Genomic DNA, 24,177 nt, shown 5'->3' with positions numbered 1-24,177 from the left:
TTTTAAATAAAAAGTACAAAGCAGACGCCGCGCCACTGACCACCACGTCATCGTATGCAGTGGGCGTGTGCGTAATGCGTGCAACTTTGGCTATGATTGGCTGATCGGTATGACCGACCCCTCTTTCTAATTGTGTGATACAGTAGAATCACACTGATGTCATCATGTTTACATAAATGTGACCAATGAATGTGTGAATGACTGACACCTGTTGTCGTCCAATCAAACTGATGTTGCAATTTTGTCCGCCTAACTACTCCCCAAGTACATTGGGAAACATAGTTGCTTTGCTGAATGCAGTTTTATATCGGTGGATTAAAGTTTTGGAGGCAAAACAGCAAAAGTAAGACAGAATATGAAATGATGTTCTTTCAAACGTGATGCATAAATTCAGACTTCTTTTGACTCTGGTTGAGTGAATCTTGGTTATAGCGACATTAAACTGCGATGTTTGGAGTCTGTGGGATGTGTGCTTTCAGTAGAGGTGCTGTTTGTTCATTTCCATTTCCGCTGGATGGACACGAGGGTCAAATATTTTTGTTTATTTCTGTGGACTTTATTTATTTGGTGTTTTAATCACCACCGCCAAGGAGGTTGTGTTTTCGCTGGAGTTTGTTTGTTTGTCTGGTTGCCTGTTAGCAAATTTTCAGGATATGTTGGAGGTCTCACAAGGAACAAATGATTACATTTTGGTGGAGATCTGGGAGAGATCCTGGATTCTGGACTTTCACTTTGACGTTCTGTTTGTTGTTAATCCCAATATGATGCAATAACAGCAATAACAAACTGGCACAGAATCTACAAGGTGCAAAAGAAACAGGATTTTTCCTTCAGGCTGAGCTTATTATTAATAAGGAGCACGTGTATTAATAAGAAAATGAGGAACAGGTGTGATCTAAACAGGAAGTAGAATAACTGAATACACAAAGGGAAAAGTTGTACAAAACAACAAAGTGAATAAAATTACCAAAGAACACTGGACACAGAATCTTAACTATTAAACCAAAGCCGAGGTCCTGCAGGTTTTAGATGTTTGTCTGTTTCAACACACCTGACTAATATTAATAGATCAGAATTTGTTAAGTTGTGGTATCAGTTTTATCTCAATCCGACTTGCTGGAGCAGTGAACGGCCTAAAACCTTCAGCAACGAGGGCTGGAGATGAAGAACCTTGCCATAGTTATTTTGGTTTTTAAAGTGAATTTATGTCTTACTTAATATCTTACAAAATTTGTCACAATTTTGACAACATATTTTTGGTCAACAGCACCAGAAATACAGAAGCTTTCAGTAATAACATGTTTTGAATATGCACTCTACATAAACTGGGCCGGACTGGAAACTAAGAGCAAATGATAACACAATAAGCTGTGGATTAGCAAAGCTGTAAATTAGCATGTAGCTCCTCTAACCAGTGTGCTTGCCTGGTATTAGACTAACAATGATTTTTTTAAAAATGTTTATTTAAACTTTGTTTAAACAAAATTTGCTGAAGGATTTATGTTAGCTAGCTCTGTGTTTATAATCTGCGTCCAACTGGACAGTCCACTCGTTCTCACTCATACGTAAGTCACTTTGGATAAAAGCATCTACTAAATGACTATATAATAATCATTTCTGTGAATAACGCTTGTACTGTTGGTAGTTTCTATAATATACAGACAGACAATAAGGAAAGAAATAGTATTATCCTGAAATGAGAATGTTTTGACTTACTAAATGGTCCTGTCTCATTCACAGGTTTTATCCTAGGTGGGTTTAAGCCAGTAGGACCACATCAGTATCTGTTTTCACCCTACAATAGTCCTCTGTTATTTCCTCCCTTTTTGCTCCCTCTGCCTCCTCTTCTTTCAGCCCTCTGGCATTCTCTGCTCCCTTCATCACAGCGCCCCTCTACCTTTCCCCCTTTTCAACACACTTCTCTGTTTTTCCATTTAGATTCAGCCCTTTCCTTCTCAACTCGCAGTCCCTCGAAAATGAGATGAATGGAAGTTCATTCTTTCCCAGCCTTCATGTGACAAGAACCCCAGCAGGACTTGTGCTATGAAATGACAGCACTTTGCAATGTGGGTAAACATTGCTCTCTTGCATTTTGGTTGTAGAACAGGAAAAAAGCAGCTTTAGTCAATTAAATGATTAATTTAATATAAAAGCAGTTAGTTTCATGTTTTTGTTTTTGTTTTTGTTTTTTTTTTTGGGGGGGGGGAGGGGGGTTTGGCACCAAAATGATGATGTAGGATGTGAATAAAGAAAGGGGGGGGGGTCTTTCACCAGTGAAAGAGGAGAAAATGCTTAAATATGATCCAGCAAACTTCAGCATTTACTTACTTGGGCTTGCCAGTTATTGAGAAAACTATCATGAAACTTTTATTACTTTTAAAGTCACCATTGCTCCTCTGTTTTTACTTTTTTAACAGTTTTCTATGTTTGCAGCCTTTAACAAGATTTACTTTCATCTGTGAGCTAACAACCTGAACTGACTAGTCTTTTACCTTCCTCATCCTCTCCGTCTACCTGCCGCAGTGCTGTTGAGCTAAATCTGGGATCCCTTTATTCACTGTAGTGTATATAGGCTAGTCCCAGATTAGTAGGCAAACTGGGTTAGTTCTTCCAGGGCGTGATCCATTATGCTGTAGTTTCAGGGGGCCCAAATGCCTCTGGGATGGTGTACCTACTTCCATTAGACATCTGTCCCTGATGAAGAAATGTGCTGAGATGAGTAAAAGTATAGGAATTGATGTGTAGTTGATATGTGAAACATGTTCCAGTGGATCCTTTTCACACATGCATTTGTTTAATCTTTTATGTAAGATACACTGTACAGTTATTTAGATAATAACGTGACATTACTACTGAGCTTTACAGAGGATTTCTTTTTCAGGTATCTGCTTTTGTTTTTTATCTAATTTACTCATACTTTTGGCTTTCACAGCAGCAGGAAGTTGAGGGAAAACTGTGGAAATCTATGCACTTGCCAATGACCAAATCACAGACAAACATGCTAACAGAGAAGCATTTAGGAACTAAAGCATATTCCTGAATCTACTGCTCTGCTGCACATTATGTGGTTCACATGCTTTACAGGGCCATTATCTCATATGCAGTGTGTGGTTGACACATTTAGAGGACTGCTTTAAGAGTGTGATGTTTGTATCTTTCTTTTTTCTCGCCACCTGAAGTCATGTACTCTGCTGTAATGAGGACGAAGCTGTCACCTTCTAAATTTGCTTCTGCAGGTCCCACTGCTTTTCTGAAATGCCAGAGGACAGTAGGAGTCACTGAAAGGCTGCGCGAACCGTCCGGTCACTGAGCGGCTGGGTAGGGCGGAAGTTGTCCCCCAGCATCCCATCATTCCCTTCTGGTAGCTCCGCCCCTTTGACATGGGACCGCAACCTCCGAAACTCCTCAATCTGCAGAAACAGAAGTAAAGAGATGTGACTGCATGAAAGCAGGCATGACATATTCTTCCGCCATGGTGATGCTGATATTATGAGACTGATTTGGCTCATTTCCTTTATAAAGGGGTTTTAGTTTAGACGATCAAATAATTCCCATCAAAATTCAATTATGTACTTTTTTATCCTGAACTTTATAGGAAACTAAATGAAAACATGGAAATGTTTGCTCGACAGTCAGAGTGACTGCAGACTGCAGTCGCTGAGCTGGTATGTAGAGATAAAAAGAAAAAAACTGGACCCTGCATGGAGGCTTTGAATAGTGCAAATCACTACATTTTCAAATGTATAAACAAGCCTAGCATTAGTTAAATCGTCGCAAATGAGTACACAAACAACCTGTATTTACTCATTAATGAAAGCTTTTGGCAGATTAGATCATGTGATGGAAGAAACGTCTCAAACTTTTGCCTTTCTCAGGACAGAAACTAGTTAAAATCAAAACTACAGACGGAAAAGGTGACTTCCTCTTCAGGTAAAAAAGCAGCCGCTACAGATTGTATCACTTCTGTACACATGTGCTATGCAGTAGCTGCCTATGTAGCTGAAACAAACCCAGCAGCTGCTGTACAGGAGGGATGGTTTATAGCACAATGCCAAAGTGCAAAGCCTGTGGGCATAGCAACTCTTGTATGACATTTATATGCTCGCATTCACTGTGTACACACAATCTTCATCTTCCAGCAGTCAGCAACAGCCGGATGTTTGAGAGGTGTTTTCTGGTTAAGCAGGACCGGCTGGATCTTTTTTGTTTTGTTTTGTGTTGTTTTTTAACCAAACTTCAGATGTAGTTAGTTTTCATTTAACTGCACAGCTACAACTAAAAAAAAAAGCTTGACTAGCACATTGATATGGATTTTAAATATTTGTGAAATTTCACATTGTTTGATTTCCCACAATGCCATCAAGAAAGTTTAAATAGGCCTGGCTCAGTTGTCAGAACATCTCTGACTTATGGGTTTTTATGGTTTATGAGCACTTGTGAAGCACAGGCGAGAAACAATGGGAAGTTGCATGTGAAAGCTCAACAAACAGCAGGAAGTTGGTTTTGCAAGTGTTACCCACTGACTTGGCCCGGTTGTCCACACAGACAAGAGCAGCTGCAGCTGCTGGTGGTGGAAACAAAACCTTTTAGAAAAGAACTATTGGAACAGACGTGATACACACATTAAAAGTGCATAAAACCTGGAAGTTGTTATCTTAAAAACCAAGTGAAACAACATGATAACGCATCCTTCTTAATAGAATATAATCTGTTGTATAATGCCAGAATTTGCCTGGAATTTGTAATGTTTCTAAGTTTTCACGAGTATCATTTGGAATCAGAGGCAGTAATTTGTACAAGAATGGGTTACTGGCAAATACAAACAGCTAACAACTAATATAGCTAGAAATGGCTAAAGTATTCAAAATAAACTTAAAAATAGGGCTAAATATGAAGCCCTCAGCTTTCCCACTTACTACAAATCCCACCTGTTTACATCCTCTGCAACTTCCGGCTTAGGTGATAATGGACTAGTGTTCTAGGATCAAAGAGGATGTTTCTGTCAAAGAAAAGGCAGCTCCAACTTTGTTTGATAGATACTAAAACACCATAAAAGAAAAATGATGCCTTAAAAGACAGATAAAAGAAGAGAAAACAGTTTACATGTACACAAATATGATGTACTTATATGTAGTGCAGTCATTGGTGCACCTGAGGCTATGTGATCCACTCTCACATGAAAACTTAATGTCTGGAAGAATTTTGGCCACTGATGGCCACCGTCTATTCACAACTGTGCTTGACGTTTTAAGTCACTGCTATGCCTATTGTTACCACTAGATGTCAGATATTCTTACAGACCTTTAATTGTTGTTGAAAAATCTATATGACTTCACCTTTGCGGCTGAGGATGAACTGAGTTAAACAAACATTTATAATAACATCAACAATATACTACAATACCCATCACTGGACCCTTCTCTATTTTGTCCTAACAAACATTAAAGGGGTGCTATTATAGTATTTTGGGTTTTCTGAGCTTTCTACAGTGTTACAGTGTTGAATCCTCATCAGACATGTGAATGGCACTGTTTTTTATCACCCAAACGCATGTTTGAGTTTGAGTACCAGCACACGCTCCGTTCGGTTTCCATGGCGACAAAAAACGCATCGTTTTAGAGAATTTTATCTACTTGGAAATCCTTGTGACGTCCCGGGGGATGAGGTTCAGTGATTGGTTACCTTCTACTGGTTAACAAGGGCATGTACAAATACATCAGGCAGGTGGAAAACGTCGGATAAAGTTATTTCCAACCATGGCTGGTGAGTTTACCAAAGACAGACATCCTGCTGCATTCGTTGCTGTGGGTTGCTGTTTTCCACTTAGTTTTCAGGGTCTGATTCAGGTTCCAACATGTAGGGCTGTATGCTATGTGTTGACATTGTATTTTGTTTTTTTATTGAGTTCATATGAGCCTAATCCATCTGTTTATTAGATGTTACAATGACAGCGAAAGCAGGTGCGGTGCGCGCTCCCAATGTAGTGCAGTGGTGGGAGGCGGGGCTTAATGCGGAAGAGTCTCAATCCACTCGCTTTGCCCACAGGCTGATCTGACAGCCTACTGAGAGGGTCGGTCTGAAGTAAATAAAGTGATTTGTAACAATAACTCGATCAATCCCAGCCCTTCCGGGCTCAGAAATAAAAATAAATTAACCTGAAATGCACATAATAGTTCCACTTTAAAACAAACAGACTCATACTCCACGTGTTTTTCCCCTTTATTTTGCTTTCCTTTTTCTGTTCATATGATTCACCCGCATAGCTGGAGGGCAGAAAGCCACAGGTCACAGTTTGTGTCAGCATTTCAAAGGGTCAGCAAGCCAAAGGGCAGCAAAGATGAAAGATAGACGTAAATATCAGGAGGGCACCATTATCCTCTGCAACAACTTGCTAGCTGAGATCCATGAGTCTGGCAAAGGCTGAATTCATATTTCAGTCAAAGGGAATGTGACAGACGTACTGACTGGCAGAGGGTGTAAAAAAGGTTCCTGTAGTCCACTGTGGTGAATACCAGAAAATGTGTGTTTTCTTACTCCTGTGTGATCAAAAAGCTCCAAAAATCCCAAATGGGATTCTTTTAGTTTATTTTCACAGAAGCATCAGATGTTCTGATCATAAAAATAAAAAGATGGGGTGAAAATAAAGAGAATACATTTACTGAAACGGTAGACAGCAAGTTTCTGTTGACATCCACCAACATAACATCAAGTAAGGTGTTTAATTAAAAAGCAGATACTCTAGTGTCTTGCTTGTTGTTGGTATTGTTATTCTAAATTTATTATTGTTATTAATACTGCATAAATTTATCATCGTAATTGATTACTGTAAGCTATCACATTATATCACATATTAAGAATTTATTATTACTACACAGGTATCCCTATGATACTGTGTTGTTGTTAGCATGACTTTTGATAAGTATATGGTTCCATAATAAAAAAAAAATCTAAATTAATTAAAAAAATAAAGACAAAGATATATTTTAAAGGGTGATGTTGATTACGTATGTTGAGTATTGTTATTATCATAATAATTATATTCAACATATACAATCAACATGCAAATAACTTTTTATAAGATTTTAAATCTATTATTTTCTAAGATTATGTTGTGCCTCATAACAATCGTGATAATGTTTTAAGGTCTGAGGATTGTTGTGATTACTGGGGTGGGATGATATCAGCTTATGCTTCCACTCCTTTTGAATGTTTTTTTTCTCTCTTCTTTGATCATTTGTTTTATTTCTATTTTTGTTTTTATATTTATCATTATGTTCATATAAACTCTCTAAACCTAACATTGAACCCAGTGTCTGACACACAACTTGAAGTCACTTATTAATGGTTTAATTGCTTTCAGGGATATATACATTATAATAATATAAGATAATATAAGATTATACAACAATGTGATGCTGAAACAGGCTGGTGAATGCAACCTTTTGTAAGGCAATTAAGTTATTTCAGTGGATATAATATTCTTGCTAATGTACAAGTGCTTTGAAAGTGATCTCGGTTTGTCTTATGGACTTGGTATCAGGATCTAGATAATGTTAGAATCTTACCTGTAGCTGTGAAATGGTGAGAGGGTAGCGGTACAGTATCCAGGTGACGTTTTCACTGCAAGGCGGTGTGGTCAGAGATCCTTCATATACCCAATAGTCTCTCAGTAGTGGGTCTGATGGCAGAGGCAGCAGTCAGTGAAAAATTTGTTGCATCATTTAAAACTCAGATTATTTACTCTTTTGTTGTGTTTTTGTCAAAAGCAAAATAAAACTTTTGTTTAAAAAAAAAAAAACACCGCTAACCACATCAATTTGATTGTAATAAAAAAAAAGAAAAACAGCTTGCTTGTTGCTGAAACCCAGCAGCTGTGTTAACTGCTTCATGGCAAACCTGTTCGGCTCGTTCAGAGACACGGGAATCTAAAAGAAGAATCTCAAACTGCATGTTTGAAATCAAATTATCTTTACTTACCAGGTAACAGAGTGTTTGGGTTGAAACAGGGTATTATCTTGTTCTTCCCCTGATGGATAGACAATGATAATAAAAAAAATAAATAAAAAAAAAATAAAAAAGAAGTTACTGTCTTCATGCACAAGCTATTTAAATCTGAAATGGTCTCCTGTTCAGGTCTTCTGATCGCCCGAGTTTGGTCTTACCTTATACTGTAGGTCCTGCAGAACTTCAGTAATGGCCTTCAGGCCCAGATGCTCTTTACCAATCTGATGAAAACACAAGTATTTTGAGTTTCATTATTTATTTATTATTTGAGGTGACTGTTTTTTTAACCTCAGCGATATTTTCAGCAGTTTAGTTTGTTTCTTCTGGTTTTGTACAGGGTGAAAACAGGATGTAGAAACAGCAGAAGCTGCTGTAAACAGGACATGTGTGGTTGACAGAGGGACTGAAACCTCAGAAGGTCAGGGATGTTTGGAGTTAATAGAAGAAAATAAAAGCGACCTGTTGTTTTACTGGGCGTCTTTTCCTCTGCTGGCATGACTCAGATCACCTCAGAGCCAAGACATTTCTTTGAGGTTTTATTCATCTTGCATAAATCAGGGGTTTTTAAGAGGATTCCCAGCAAGGGAGGGGGTTGAGGATCAGACTCTGTGGAAGCCACAACAAAAGTGGAAACTACAGAATTGCTTCACTTTTATCAAACTTACACTGGATCATTCACATTAGTCTGAAAGCAAGTCTTACAATCCCTGGAAGAATAATCCCAAAGAGGCCAATTTGCTGAAAATTTCCATGTTCTTAAAACTGCATGTGAACAATAGAAAACTGCAGAAACACCCTGTCTTAAGCAACTATTAGTTTATTTTATCCAAAAAGAGAAGTAGAGCAGGGTTGGGCACAAATTTGTGATTAATTCTGTCATCATAATGGCGTTCTTGTCCAAAATATTTGCAAGAGCAGATTTTTATGCTATCTAATTTAATTTAACTAAATATTATATTAATTAAAGGCACATTTAATCCAGAGTCACTGGTCAGTAGTTTTATCCTGTTGCAGTGTGGAGAACAAAGACCTTGATATACTCTTTCTCCTGAACAAATAGGAATCACACCCCAAGCCTGTGAGGGAAAGCAACCCCCATATCTTGTCATCGTGCCAGCCGTCTGGATCTTGTGGATGTTTACCTGCACAAAAAGAGCTATGATGAGGACTCCATTCTTCCTTCCCAGAGCGTCCTCTAATGTGTTGAACAGAGTACTGTTCCAGTGAATTAGATGGAGCTGCACAGAAAGACATGCAAGAAAACAACCTGTGATGAGGATGCCAGTGCACTGTGAGAAATACGTTTCAGTACGAGTGAGAAACTATCAGCTGGTGACTGAGGACTCTGCAAAGACACAAACAGAGCTAAATCTGACAAGAACTGGGAAAAAATATGGAAGAATACAAAATCTGGGAAGATGTTGAGGACTATTTTCTATGGTGGATGAAAACATGTTTGGCACTAATAGCCTAGTATCTACAGTAGCAGAGTGACGCATGCGGGATTCTGTCCAAACCAACAATAGTGTGAGTGTGTGTGGTGATAACAACCAGGTCACAGTGCAATAATGTGTCTCACTGATGTGTTATGATAGTTTTCAGATAACAATGAAGCTTTGTGATGCTGAGGAATAAATCAGGCTGTGAAAAGACTAAATACTTGTTAAAAGGGTGCACTCATCATTTAATCTTTTCTAAAGTCCTTCCAAGGGAACAACAGAAAATATTAAGTTTATTGCTTCCAGAAATGTCACAAATGTGGATTAAAAAATGAATCATGAGACACTTTTCTGGTCTGCCACATCCATGGCTAAAGTCCAGTGTAGAGACTGGCTGTCTGCCCAGAATGAACCCCACCTCTCAAGTAATATTCAGCTTTCTCGGCTCCAGCCACCCACCACCCTCTTACAGGAAAAGCGCACAGACAAATGGACTTGGGTGAGAACTGGATGTGAACTGTCTGTTTCTGATACCAAACCATCCTCCCTGATATTTTCCCTAACAAGTATTCAATTAATCCATCCATCCATTTTCTAAACCGCATTGTCCCATTAAGGGTCACGGGGGAGCTGGAGCCTTTCCCAGCAATCATTGGGCAAGACGCAGGGTACACCCTGGACAGGTCACCAGTCCATCACAGGGCCAACACAGACAGACATACAACCATTTCTTAATCAGTCACACTCACACTCACATCTAGGGACAATTCAGGATAGCCAGTCAACCTAACATGCATGTCTTTAGATCAACAAGTTTTCAATTAACTAAATAAAAATGAACATATTTCCACTTTTTGAGTTAGGGACAATGATTTTCAGAAGTATAAGTCATGGTGACATACTAGTAAGACAGAACTGCCAAATGCTTTATTTTTCTTTACCCATGCAGAAACAACATCCCTGCAGTGCAAAATTGCTTATGAACTCAAAATAAGGACTCTCATGCAACTTGCTACAGTTGCACCGTTATTTATCTTTTGTTTAAAACCAGCATAACCTTTCTTTGAGATTATGGTTGCTGAGCTAAGTTAGCAACGACACTTATGAAAGGCCACCGAGTCCTTCATGAACACAAGAAAAGCAAAGACAAAAAGAAAGAAAAATCAAATTTAGTGTCCAGGTATAGCAGTTGTGGCATTTCGATATTGACCTTTAGGTCCAAGTAAATGCCAAATGTTGGTATCAGGACATGTAATCTAAGAGAGCTCGCTATACATCCACACTGTGACCTTCATTTGGCCTTCAGAGGAGAAAAAAAGTTATTTATTGAACTTTAAAAACTAAAGGAAAACCAAACCAAATGAAGCAAAAACGGAAATTAAAGCAACATAACTGTCATGTCTGGCTCTCAGTATGAAGCACTCTCAGTTGTTAAAAACACATCATTTAGAGTTTTGCATTGATCTTTGAGTGTCAGCCTGGTGTGAACCTTGGCTAATGTAGTACAAAAAAACCTTTTTTTTTTAACCAGTTACTGCCTCTAACGGAAAAACAGAACAGAGTCCAGCTGAGCTGTAAATATGTCCAGTTGTGTCGTGGAAAAGGAATTGTTGTAAGTGTTGTAAGTTGGGTTCAGATCAAGTTGATGTTTGCTGTATCTGAAGAGGTAAAAGCTTTGTGCGTAGGATGATATGTGCAAGCAAATTATACTAAATGAAACCAGCTGAACACACCCACCTACACCCAAACAAGAATTACTGTAAAGATGACTGAATCATGACGAGATCTGCTGTGGAGCTTTCACTGTAATTGAGAATATAGTATAGAATATAATTTTGCATTTCTACCAATGGATCGTGTGCATTGTCACACATTAGTACTCAGTGTTTCAAGATAAACCAGTACTGACAATAATCTTGATTTTAAAAGAATAAAATGTAAAATGTGTTGACTCCAAATTTATAAGATTATGAGTTCATCTTGATTAAATTTTTTGCAAATTAAAGTTTTTTTTAACAGTTTTTTTGCCCTCTATTTTAAGAGTGAAAGAGACAATTAATGAAAAAAAAAAAAAAAAAAAAAAAAAACCCACATAGATTAATTAGATGAAAGTGAATATACTTGTTCCAAAAGTAAGGAACTTTGTGTGTAGTTGATTATTACTCCTCTTTAATTCTAACAATTGTTAATACAGTTTTTTCCTATCCTGGTTCTTAACTACCCCTGCACCACATGTTTTAGAGCAACACTAATGCACACTGGTAGAATACACACTCGGAAAGCATGAGTAGCCATCACTACAACCCATTTAACTTGTGAAGATAATGCATAAGATGTTCAAAACACCCAACAATATTTTCCTTTTAGTCTCATGTTGACTATCTTGGTGGACTAGATGATCGCACTCCCACAGAAACTGAGACTGGCATCCTATTCCTCAACCAGGGTGGTTGTATTGGTTTCTCTAGCACAGTGTTTTTCAGTCCTGGTCTTTTGGGACTATGGCCCTGCATGTTTTAAAGGTAGCCCTACTGTGACACACTTGTTTTTAATGAATGGCTCAGGAACAAGTTTGCAACAAATCTGGCAACCAGTTTATTTAGTCTGAATCAAGTGTGCTTGAGCTGGAAAGAAGTAAAACATGCGGGCCATTGGTTCCCAAGGACCAGCATTAAGAAACACTAGTAGTTACCTCCAAGCTGATCTAAAAAATGAGATCTCGATTTATGGTCATTCCATTGTTTCCACTTGCAAATTCTGGAGGTGGTCTCTGTTTGTCCTTGCTTTGTGGGGGTAGAGTCGTCATCCTGAAGAATGGAGTTAGGTTCCAGATACATGGCATTACTGCTGGCTCCAACTAAGTGGCATTCAGGTGCAAATCATACATCTGTGACAGACTCATGCCTGGAAACACATCTCAAACTACTGAACACCAACGAACAGGAGAATATTACAGGAGACACATTTATCTGTGTGACTTCTCACATGTTCAGCTTTGTTGCTCATTCCACAGAACCAGGTTCCACATAAGTTTTATCCCATAGTTTTGCTATCAATATAGTTAGAATATCACAGTTGTGAATGTCTGTTACTGATAATAACAATTCTGAATGATTTTGGCTGATAATTCATTACTGGGAAGTAAAAATGTAATATTGTCACAAACCTAACCAGGCTTCTCATACTCTTGGTTGGTCTTCTCATACTCTCTTTGTCTACTTAATTTCTCATCATATGGATGAACAAACCTCCCCACACATGTCTCTGTGATACATACTCAAAAGCATATTTTCAGCCTGCATTTCTGTCAGAAATGTTACTTTTTAAACAGAAAAAAACAGCATTTGTGTTCAAGGACTAAAAACGATACAGTGTTATCTGAGGAAGGACAAATGCCAGAAGACTAAACATATGAGTGGTGGTGTGTGGGTTTTGGAGCGAGGTCCATGGCCTTTTTATCTTTGTATGTTAGTGTTTGCACGACAGCATGTACCTCCATTGGGAAAGCCTTGAAGTTGACAGTGTGTTCTGATCCTCTTTGGTTTTCTCTGCCCCAGTGGAATCGAACCTCATGAAGCTCATATTCATGATCACTCGGCAGTGGACCCCCGGTAACCACTGGCAACAACACATTAAAACCCAATAAATTGTAAGCAAATAAACACAGGAAGCCAAACACAGATTAAATAGGGTGAAGTCTAAACTTTCCACACACTATACTTACAATGCATGCATAAGTCACCACTTAACCACAGTGACTGACACCAAAAGCTAAATATGCATCCTGCTTTGTCAGCACTTCTTAAGTTAGTGTGTGTGAGTGTGTCTTCAAGGAGTCACCTGACTTGGACTTGAGAATGATGCGCACAGTGTGGCCATCGTTTATGACCTCACAGTCTCGACACACCACATAGTTTGGAGATAAACCAACATCCAGAAGTGAGGGGTCATACTGGGCTTCCCTGGAATTTAAATTTATTGGCGACTGGTACTCGCCATTGGCTGCTGGGAAATGGAGTCCCCATTCTACACCTGTAACAAACACAGCACATGATGAGGCCTGTTGGTACACCATTAAACGTAAGTGTGTAACATGTCAAACTGTGGCATTACTTTTACATAAACTAACTAAATAATACCTGTTCAAAGCAGACATTTTAATTATCAGTAGGAGGTGTTGGTAGTGAAAGCGAGCCACTCCAGCTCTTGTTAAGGTCAGCTTAAGATTTTCACCAACCTGAGGCAGGTTGTGCTACACAAACTGGTTCTTATACAGAACATAGTTGGCATTACCAGTGGTTTGGTGAATATGTTTAGTGGTAGTACATGTAACTGTTGTATAGCTGATCCAGGTAAATATTTCTCACTCAAGTTCATGAGATGCATCTTAGTTACACACTGCAGTTGACATTAAATTTGTGTCTGCTGTAACAACTAAACGTTTTAGTTGCAAAGAGTGTGAAGAAAGTAGACTTTCTTCCATCAATGTGTGCTCCCCATTCCATATATGTGTTTAGCTGGAAATTACTTTGCCTAATGGTTGTAAAATGCCTAGATTGATTAAGTAATGCCTGCTTGAGACTTCCTAATCGATCTATGACATCCATTTTGCAACAATTTAAGTGAGAAACTGCAGCTCTCTAATAGCCTTTGAGGGAAGCAGTGGAAAGATGTTGGGTTGAATTAACCAGCAGCTGGTGCAACCCTGTATCCAGACCCCTGAAACTGAAATGGTTAAATATAATTACATTTTCATTTCACCGTTTATAGATTAGATTTTCCAGATGTCACATTCTAAAATATTTCTTATGAACAAGTATTTTTCAAGTGTCTTGAAAGCCACACAAGAAAGCCAGCATGCACAACAGCATGGCAATTGGTATCAACACATTAGACCTTCACATTGCTCTAATAGTGTTTTCGGCTCAAAACCATATTTTCTTTTCTTCATGCTGGAGAAGATGCCAGTATTTTCTAAAGAAGCTGTGGTTGAATCTTAAAGGAATCACTACACTAAACCTTGTCTTAGTTTGACATGTAAACAGGTGGACCTTAGTGTTTTATTGGATGAAATGCCAGTTTTCCCATTTTTTCTGAACTTGCCCGGTCACCCATTAAAGTTTCACTATGACCAAGGCTGATAGAGTCATGATAATAACTTTAAGTCATCTTCCCCAGACAAGTAAAGATATAATGACACTTGAACTGTAGTGGACTGAAAAGGCTACAACATGTGTTTCTGACACAATTCTTTCTGTAAATATAGTCAGGTAAGATTATTCTCCATAATTAAAAACAAACAAGAAAAGAAATAGACACAGCAGATTAGCATAACTCTAACATCATGGCTGCAGATTTAGAAAAAATAGACTAAAATTACTTAAATCTTACACAAACTAAAATTTATAACAACTCATGAAGCTAATAAGTAGTAACTACAAGAGGACCAAGAAGAAATGATAAGTCAAAGCACACATAAACTAAAGTGTCCAGGGAATCATGCAGAAAATATGAATGAAAACAGTCAAAATACACAAAGGCAGAGAAACGACCTGAGAAGAGTTGGTCAAAAAAATCCATTGTCATCTTACAATGGTGCTAAATATTACGTTATGGCCATAAAATCATTTATATTTATGTATAAAATTCGATTTTCATTCAAATTCTCAAAGTAGGAAAAATATAAATAAATAACCATTTATTATTTAACATGCAAACAGTAGCAAAGGTCTATGAACTATTAGCAGTGAGACATACAGAAAGTTTTTCTGTCAGAGCTTTTCAGGTGTGTAAAATTGTCCTGTTTATTCAAAAGATCAGGGATAACCCTTTAATAGGTGTAAAAACGTGTCATGCCTCTAACAAAGAAAAAAATAAAGAAAGTTGATTCTTATTATGGTGGAAACCAATATAGTTTCTAGAGTTTGAAAATCACCAACAGTAAAACAGGTCATGAACAAATGCAAGGCTTGAAAGTCAAAAAGTTCCTGAATGAGTTGTGAACAGATGAGATTGAGAGATGTAATCCTCGGTCTGCTACTTCTGTGTGTGAGCAAGATTTCTTGCTGTAATTGCAACAATGTACGTTTTGAATACTATACAACACACTTAAGCAGGTCATGGTTTCAGAAGGAGGTTAAAAACGTATTATCTGGGACAAATGACTGTACAACCGTGAGCTCGTTAAAGCTGCAGAAGACCGATATATTGTGACATTGTTGACCTCATAGCTGCATGTGAAAGCGACCTCAGAATGATACTATCGTTAAAAACAGAGGTTTTATTGCACAAGCATAGAGCACAGACCAGGTAGAGAAAGTGATATGACGTAAAACATCTATTTTCACTTCATCTTTTGACAAACCACAATGGTTTAATCCCAAGAGGGATGTGTTTTCAGAACTAGGCAACAAGTTTAGTAACTTAAAAAAAACTACAAACATGGGAGCAGATTTTATTTTCACCTTGCAAGAAAATAAAATCTGCTCCTTGCAGCTTGTTTTCTAGTACTTTACAATTCTTCCCAAAAAACGGGGGACCATCACATTCCCTCTTTACTGAGCAACTCAAGTCTTGGCAACAGTTTTCTGAAGGCAATGATGGTTTCACTAGCTGCAGTATTGAAAAGGCTTCGTAAACCGTGTGTGTGTGTGTGTGTGTGTGTGTGTGTGTGTGTGTGTGTGTGTGTGTGTGTGTGTGTGTGTGTGTGTGTGTGTGTGTGTGTGTGTGTGTGTACAGCTTACGTGGCTAGCGTATCTAATCTGTATGCTAAACCTGTGGCTAGCAATTTGTTAGCCTGTTAGTTTGTATAATTAAAGAAATTATTTTTGGTTTCTAGTGTATTTGTTTATTTATAGACATGTTACAGAACCCAAAAGTACTGTTACAGTTCCCTTTTGATGTTTTGGTGTGCTTAAATAATAGTTTGGTTGTAGAGATAAAGTCTATCACACTTTAAGAGAATAAGTGTTTCTTCTATCTGTATGCTAAAACTTTTGCTCTGACTTTGTTCATTCTGGTCAGTAACAATGAAACTGATATATTTTTCTAAATCAACTGCTATAAAGCTATAATGTGATATTTTCATACATATATTATTTAATGTTTTATGAAATATTACCAAATCATAGTCAAACAAACTGCATTATTTGGTTTCCACTTTTATCCTAAGCTCCAGTTAACAATTTAGCTTCATATGTAGCAAATAGATAATTATAATTTCTCTCTCAACCATTTCTTCAAATAATGATTAAGTACATATCCATTGTTTTCTGTGATTGACATGTGTTGCTCATTCCAAATTTCTGAAATATACTGGGTTTAATGACATATATAAAAATCCAACTGATTTTTTCTTGCCTTTTAAGAACTTAACTCGTGTGTGATGGCATAATCTCCTACTTAGTTTGCTGAAACTAAACACAAATATCTAAAGAGATGTGCATCAAAGGGTATTTTAAGTACCTCAACAGATCCCAGATGTCCCTGTTTTTTACCTGTTTTTTAATCAAATATAAGCAGCTGAATGAACTGAGTGTACTGCTAGCTATGAAACTATCACACTTTATGTCACTTGACTCTGCATAGTTTTAAATAAATCTGCAATTATAAAGAAAAAAAAAGTTGGTTCAGGAGCTTAGCCAAGGTGTGGGGTTGTTTTTCCATAGCAAAACTTTCTGGTTTTAAACTCAACCGGGTGCATGTTATCCCTACACCTGCTGAGAAGGCTTTTTTCCAAGCTTTCCAAGGTTTGTCTTTCTGACTGTCTGTCAGCAACATAACTCACAAAGTTATGGACTAATTTCTCAGGAAATATCAGAAACAGAATTGGACCAAGAGATTAAATTATGAGGGTGATTTTGATAATTGCTCTGATAGACACATGTTTTCAAGGATTCTTTACAATTAGGAGACTGGGATGTTTTTGCCATTACAGCTTTAAAGCATTAGATGATGCCCACAATCACTAGCCAAAAAGAGATAAATAAATAATAAAAAATAAAAAATAATGCACTAACTCAGATTGCTGCCATCAGAGAAAATGCAAATTCCCTCAATAACTTCAAGACTATTAAAGCCATTTGCTTCTTAGTGTCTAAGGGTTTGCTTGCAGGGTCAAGGATTGTAAACAAGATGTGGCAGTTCTCCTGACAGAAACTAATACTGATATTAGATTAAAGTATACATAACAGTGGGATTTTATGGTTCAGCGGGGGTCTGAGCTCTGTGATTGCTTCTAGTTTATAGTAAAGTAGGTTGCAGTTTGTTTGTATTGCTGGTGATGGGAGCGTCAGCACAGCACACATGTTAAGCTGGGTCTCCTGGTTTTCACTGTGTGTCCAAGAACTAAAAATGTTTTTCTTTCTTTTTTTTTAAATGATCCTTAATTTTTTTTTTTCTTAATAAAGTACTTAATAAAGGAGATCATTTTGCCTCATCTGTGCAACTCTGGCACTGTTTATCATAGTATTTGCTGTGTGTAGACAGATTTTGACAAATGTTGATTTCTATTCTATCAATTATAAGGTGCTTTTGAACACTATTGTCGACTATATAAATCTGAAATATTCTATAAAGAGACATGCAGTTGTTTCTGAGCTTATAGAGTTTCTCAAAGTATCTAAGTTTTTTCTCTCACTGTATTTAATCTCAGTGCACATCTGATTATGAAATAATGGAGTTCAGTATGTTAGCACAGGACATTGATGTCATTTACTTGCCATAATATAATATCTTATTTATAGACAGGGTGTATACCAAACCATTCAGCATACTTACAGTCAGAATCACAGAATCAGTATGTATGTAAATCCTCCGATGCTCATTATAAGCAGCAGTGGAAGAAAATGAAACAACACAAGAACACACCCCTTGAAGTTAATCTGTGAAGTATTTGTAAACTTTACTTAAAACTCTGTAAGGAAATCTGTGTTGGTGGATTATTTCTTTACTCTGACACTGTTATACCATCAGAAAAAGTGTTTATTTCCCTTTTTAGTGACATCACATTTGGAAGGATAATGCATTGTTTGGACGCAGTTGTATGTCTGGGCTGAGCCCATGAAAAACTTGCCATATCATCTCTGCTCATTCCAAACAGCTTATTCTGCCATTAACTGTTGTTTGGTGTTGTTTATTGGAGGGATAATTGAAATCTGAAGAAAAAAGACATGATAGCGACTGAACAGTGTTTTCATATAACAAACAGAAGCGACAGTAGTATGTATACATCGCCACAAGAGCCTGGCACCTCCTCTTCTGCAGCTGGTCACCAGATTGGTCACACATTATGGGTGGTTGTACTCTCTTGCACTGACAGCACGTCCAAGCTGGTCCCAGAAGTGCTCAGATTCTGGAGGTATCTGATGAACCCCGCTTTGCGGGGATGAGAGTTTTTTTTCCTTTTAGAGAATAGTTTGGTCTTGTTGCTTTTCTTCTTTATTCAACTCAATAAACACCAAACAGGAGTCCATGCCAGAAAAAGTTATTTTTTAGCAATTTAACTCTGTTACTTACCTGACAAATGCATTAAAAAGGCAAATAAACAACCTTTTTAACACAATAAGATTTATTGCCAAGAGGTTTTGTTACAAAGAAGAAATAATCCACCAAACCAAAAAAGAAATTTCATCAACTTTTGACATGAGCTTACAAGCTTTTACATAAGCTTATAAAATCATTTGTGTTGGAAAAGCAGATTTTCTTTCCCTCCTTAGAAAGTCACTTTTTTATTTTACCTTATATAGACAGCTAAACATGTAACTGGTGTTCATACTTTGCTATATGTTATTTATGGAATCGAAGGATGCCACGAAGGGCCCCACCAGTGACTTCAAAACTTCCACATTTGCAGAATGTGAACAAATAATCGCTATAAACACAATAAATGAGTTTAGCATCTAGCTGATACTAAGACTCAAGCAGAAAAAAAGAGATCACTACTTCATAATAAAAAAAATGGCTCCTAAATCAAAGCCATTCACAATCCAGTCACCTTTGACCCGACACCTCCTTTCCATTCCCTTCCATGTCACAACCTTTTGATTTTTATATCTGGGGGTGTGCTCAATTGTTTCCCCAAAGGAAATACAAGAGTGGCATACATAAAAGGTAAATATATAAAACTGATCACTTGTTAAGTAAATCAGTTTATACCTCAATTTGCAAGATGCAAAGGTAAAACAAACCTGTATTCGTCCTCAGTGGTGGGAAATTCTAGTATATTCTATATCTCATTCACATCAGTGTTAGTTTTACAGTGGACTGACTCAAACACATTTTTAAAGCATGCATGCAAAAGAAGCAAACACATAAACTGAGTCCTCTATGAAAGGTTTTGGGTTCAGAGCTCAGTGAAAGCCCGTTGAACCCTCAGCTTCTTTACATCACATGCTTTTCCTTCCAGCATCTCCTCACATACATGCAGACCAGCCTACCTTCCTCGTAGCCCCAATCCAGCTCGTCTTTTCCCTGGATATAATCAGACTCCTCGTTCACATTGTCAGCCATGGTTCTTGGCAGCCTGCTCACAGTGGGTAGAAACCAGTCTGTCCTCCTAGTATAATCCCAGTTGCGCTGGTTTTGTCCGCTCACTTGGACACAGAGTGAAGTCTTTACAGTCTGCTGGATAGATTCCAACTTTTTCTCTTTTTTTAAATATATTTTCTTTTATCTAGTTATCTGTTTCTCTTCCCTTTTTCAGGTTTAACCCACTTCCCTTTCTTTCCGTCTTTCCTCTCCCCGTCCTGTCTTTGGATCTTGTCCTCTTACAGCAACTAACTGATGTGAGAGGAGAACTCTGCCTGTGTTTCTCTTTACTCTCTCTCGCTCCTCCTCTTTCTCTCTCACCACTTGCTTCACTGTTATCTGTCTCTCTTTCTCTCATTCTCCCTTTCTTTCGCTTTCTCTGCAGACCGCAGATGGGCCTACTTACCCTGGCTTTCTTCCAAACAATGACAGATAAGTGTTTCATTTTCATGCACCGTTCCTGTGAAACCCTCTGTTCATGGGTGAAAATGAAATCCAAGGTGTGTCAGTTCTACACCTTGTTTTCTTTTCTGTCATTAGTGTTAGTTTGACTTGTGAGTTAAGTTCTTTTAACCTTTCTTGTGTTTTGGGTGTCAGGGTGGTGTTGTGTGTGTTGGAATGTGTCCAGGAAGGTCATGCTGGTGTTTCTGTTGGAGGCCACAGTCCCACCCTTGGGTTAGGGAAATGGCAGTGGTTGAGAAAATAGGAAGAAAACAGCAGGACGGAGAGGCTGAAGGCACTGACTGTTCTCCAAACCTTGATGATTTCAAGATGGGCAAAGAAATAGATAGAGAAACGAACTTTCAAACTCCCAGATTCACTTTTGGCAGAATCGTTGTGGTCACAAATGAGTTCCATGTGACCTTCTACATGTCCACCCTGCTCTTGGATCAACACTCAAGTTAAATAAATAAATAAATAAAAAAATTAAAAATAAAAGTTTTAATCTTGTTTTTCCACATTTTGGGTCAACTGTAGGGAAAAATGTACAAAAAGTTAAATGGGAGTATTAGTTAATTGCCCTGTGTGTTCTTCTGTGGTTAATTTTTTTTTTTTTAAATCCATATCCTCCAGGCTGCTGGTGTTAATTGCCCTATATTCTTAATCTGGAAAATGTCCTTGGAGTCATCTAAATGAAGGCAAGCTCCCTTGTTTCCTTGCTTTTGGTCCAAAAACAGAACATGCAACCTCTTTGCCGGTGGTCCATATCTGCACCATGGCTGTGTGAACTTTCCAATGGACCGGAGCAAAAGTCTGTTGTCAAGCCCCTTCTGACCTTTCAAGTTGTCTTTCTTTTCCTGTATATAATTTATAAAAGACAGATAGAATTGTTCCTTTTGATGCCCTGTTTATGTAACTCCAAATTGTACCATCATTTAAAATCTTAAAAGCCCTAAAATGTGAAAATGTGCAATTGGCTCCAAAGCAGCTTCACTTATTTGATCAAACTTGATTTTTCAACTGAAGAGGCCATCCTCCGCTGGTTTGGTTCAAATCAAGAGGTTTTCTCCATCCACTACACACACTTCTTGTTTTACAAGTGCTTGTATGGCAGCAGTTCTGATAACAGTTTAATGATTCAATCTTTTAAGTCTCTATATTCACTTTTAAGAATCCAGGATATTCAGCAGCAGATGATAAACAGGGTGATAGATGCTAAAGACCCACTGTGGAAACAGGCTGCTCATTTTGATCAGCTATATGATATAGTTAATATGTTGATGGTTATGTGACTTTTTGGCAGCTTCCCATTTTTCCTGGCTGATGAACCACTCTTAAGCTTCATGTGCAGAAGCTGTATACATACTTTCTAAAGTTTAGTTTCCAGTTTTAACGGTGATCTAGCTTACAAAAACTGAGTTTATTCTGGTTTTGCTCTGATTCTGTTACCAAAGTACTAAGTATTTTATCCTAACACCAATTATTCAAGTCAAATCCTACTGTTTTAGCTGTAGGTTTGAATTTAGACGTGCACATGTCACATGCAGTGCAGTGAGCACATGGATGCGATCTTCAGTCAGACTGCTAAGTTTTGAGTTCAGCTTGAAGAAAGAACAGTTCCTTTCTGCTTGCTGCCATCAAGTGGAACTGTGTTGTATGTTACCATACAAACCAGAACAGACAGAGTGGCCTTTCTTTTTTTCCTCTAACTTCATAAAACTCCCCTTATATCCCCTTATAATATAATATAATATAATATAATATAATATAATATAATATAATATAATATAATATAATATAATATAATATAATATAATATAATATAATATATAATATAATATAATACATTTAATGTTGTTTTGTGTTGTGTTGTGTTGTGCTGTGTTGTGTTGTGTTGTGTTGTGTTGTGTTGTGTTGTGTTGTGTTGTGTTGTGTTATATTATGTTATAATGACTTTAAATGATGAGAAAAATGGCCACTTGTGAAATACTTCTGCTTTTTATGGCATGTATAAAATGCTGCAGTGTCAGATGCCATGTGAAATTTGTTCATAGCTTTAATAAATTATGTAAACATGCTGTATATAAAAGCAATCCATGAGAGCTGTAATCTCTTGGGATCTCCTAACACGGTTTCCAACATTTTCTTTTAGATTCATTACTCTAAATCTTAATCTCTTCAAGGCATAGCATGCCTATAAAGTCAAACAAGTGTCTGCTTGGTGAAATAACTAATAACTGGGGCAGAAACTAAAAATACTAGGGAAAAGGGGACAAAATTCATTGTTGTGTGACGTGATCAACTGGTTTTGCTGTAAAAATGCCCTAAACATAGATAAGGATGGAGAGTCTTTATTGCTGTGGATGTTGGTGGTCTTTACTTTTACATTTGAGATTGTATGTCGGCTCATATATAGACAGATGACTTAGCATCACAGTTTAGTATATTAGAACTTTACCATCTTGTTTTAATATGTATTATAGTTCAAGAAACTCCAACAAAAATGCATACATTGATATCATAATCAAATGTCCTTTGCTGGTCTTTCCAGAGACACATCACTATGGTAACCAAGAAAATAGGGAGAGCAGGAATGAGTGTATATTCAATGTCTGTATTGATTGAAGTGTCAAATAGCCATCTCTCTGTTCACATACTCATCCTAGTGTAACTTTCTGAGTCACTGAATCCTCTTGCTACTTCACAACATTTTCTCTTTGCAGCAGCTGAGTCATACAAGGTTTCTGTTCTGACCTTGTTTCATGGGGGAGGTGTTACTTGAAAGAATGCACATCATTAATTCATTCATTTCTTCATTCCTTCATTCATTATCCTAATCACTTAATCCAATGAAGGGTCGTGGGGAAGCTATAGGCCTATCCAAACAGTCTTTGAATAAAAGGCGGGGTACACCCTGGACAGCTCGCCAGTCCATCGCAGAGCCACACAGAGACAAATAACGATTCACATGCACACTCACGCCTATGGGCAATAACCAATTTTTGCAGTAACCAATTACCCTCACAAGAATACAAGTCTTCACCTGAAATTCAAGGACTCTGTTATGTGACCGGTGCACTTCTTCTACATTCGTGAATGGAAGTCTGAATTTTAGGTCAAAATAACCTAATAAAAATTTAATCAAATTCACAATTTGTCTTTTACTTTGCGCTAAAAGTTTATAGCTAAAGCTTTATAGAGGTTTCAGTCATTGGGGCAACTACTGTGATTGAAAAGGGAACATTATACATAATAATTGTGTAAGACTGAATTTATTTTAGTCAAATTTAATGCAGTCAACACTTGTAATACACACACACACCTCTAATTAAAGCTTGCATTTGTCTGTTTGGGAATCAGTGAACTAAATTTTATATGATTTAACCAGTCTCTTATTACACCCTTTTGGGTGAAATTTTTGTAAGGATATATTCCATTTTACTTGCATTCCATGGCTCAGATCTGTGTGCTGGCCATAGCCTACCTAATCCAGCATGTCATTTGGGGGTGATTTAGGTGTAATAAACACATCAGCCTATAAGAGCCGCCAAAGTGAATTTAACTGTGTAACGTTACAATGAGTCTTTCATTTTATAAAAAATATGTAAGGTTTTGACGATAACAAATCTAAAAATTGTCCTTAAATTTGATCTTTTGAAATTTTTTTTCTAGTACCGTCTAAAGAGTAAAGCCAATCGCTGTTTTAATTTGTTTTGATGAAGAGTGGAGACCTTTCCTCAAAGTGTCCCAGCGTAACGTGAACGCA

General features: G+C 37.5%; 1 protein-coding gene across 1 annotated transcript; it reads right to left on the bottom strand.

Moving 5' to 3' along the window:
• Positions 1 to 3,275: 3,275 nt before the first annotated feature.
• On the bottom strand, positions 3,276 to 19,967 carry ca8 (carbonic anhydrase VIII; the record flags this gene model as incomplete). The annotated part of the gene is made up of 8 exons (XM_079244308.1): positions 19,880 to 19,967; positions 13,284 to 13,475; positions 12,937 to 13,061; positions 9,147 to 9,242; positions 8,163 to 8,225; positions 7,978 to 8,026; positions 7,566 to 7,678; positions 3,276 to 3,410 (listed from the first exon to the last, which is right to left on the bottom strand). The coding sequence occupies exons 1-8, from the start codon at positions 19,950 to 19,952 to the stop codon at positions 3,276 to 3,278; spliced, it is 846 nt and encodes a 281-aa protein (XP_079100434.1). The 5' UTR covers positions 19,953 to 19,967.
• Positions 19,968 to 24,177: the final 4,210 nt, after the last annotated feature.

The sequence above is a fragment of the Telmatherina bonti genome, assembly GCF_933228915.1.
Source record: "Telmatherina bonti genome assembly, chromosome: 7".
Classification (NCBI taxonomy): domain Eukaryota; kingdom Metazoa; phylum Chordata; class Actinopteri; order Atheriniformes; family Telmatherinidae; genus Telmatherina; species Telmatherina bonti.
This window is presented reverse-complemented; position numbering and strand designations above follow the sequence as displayed.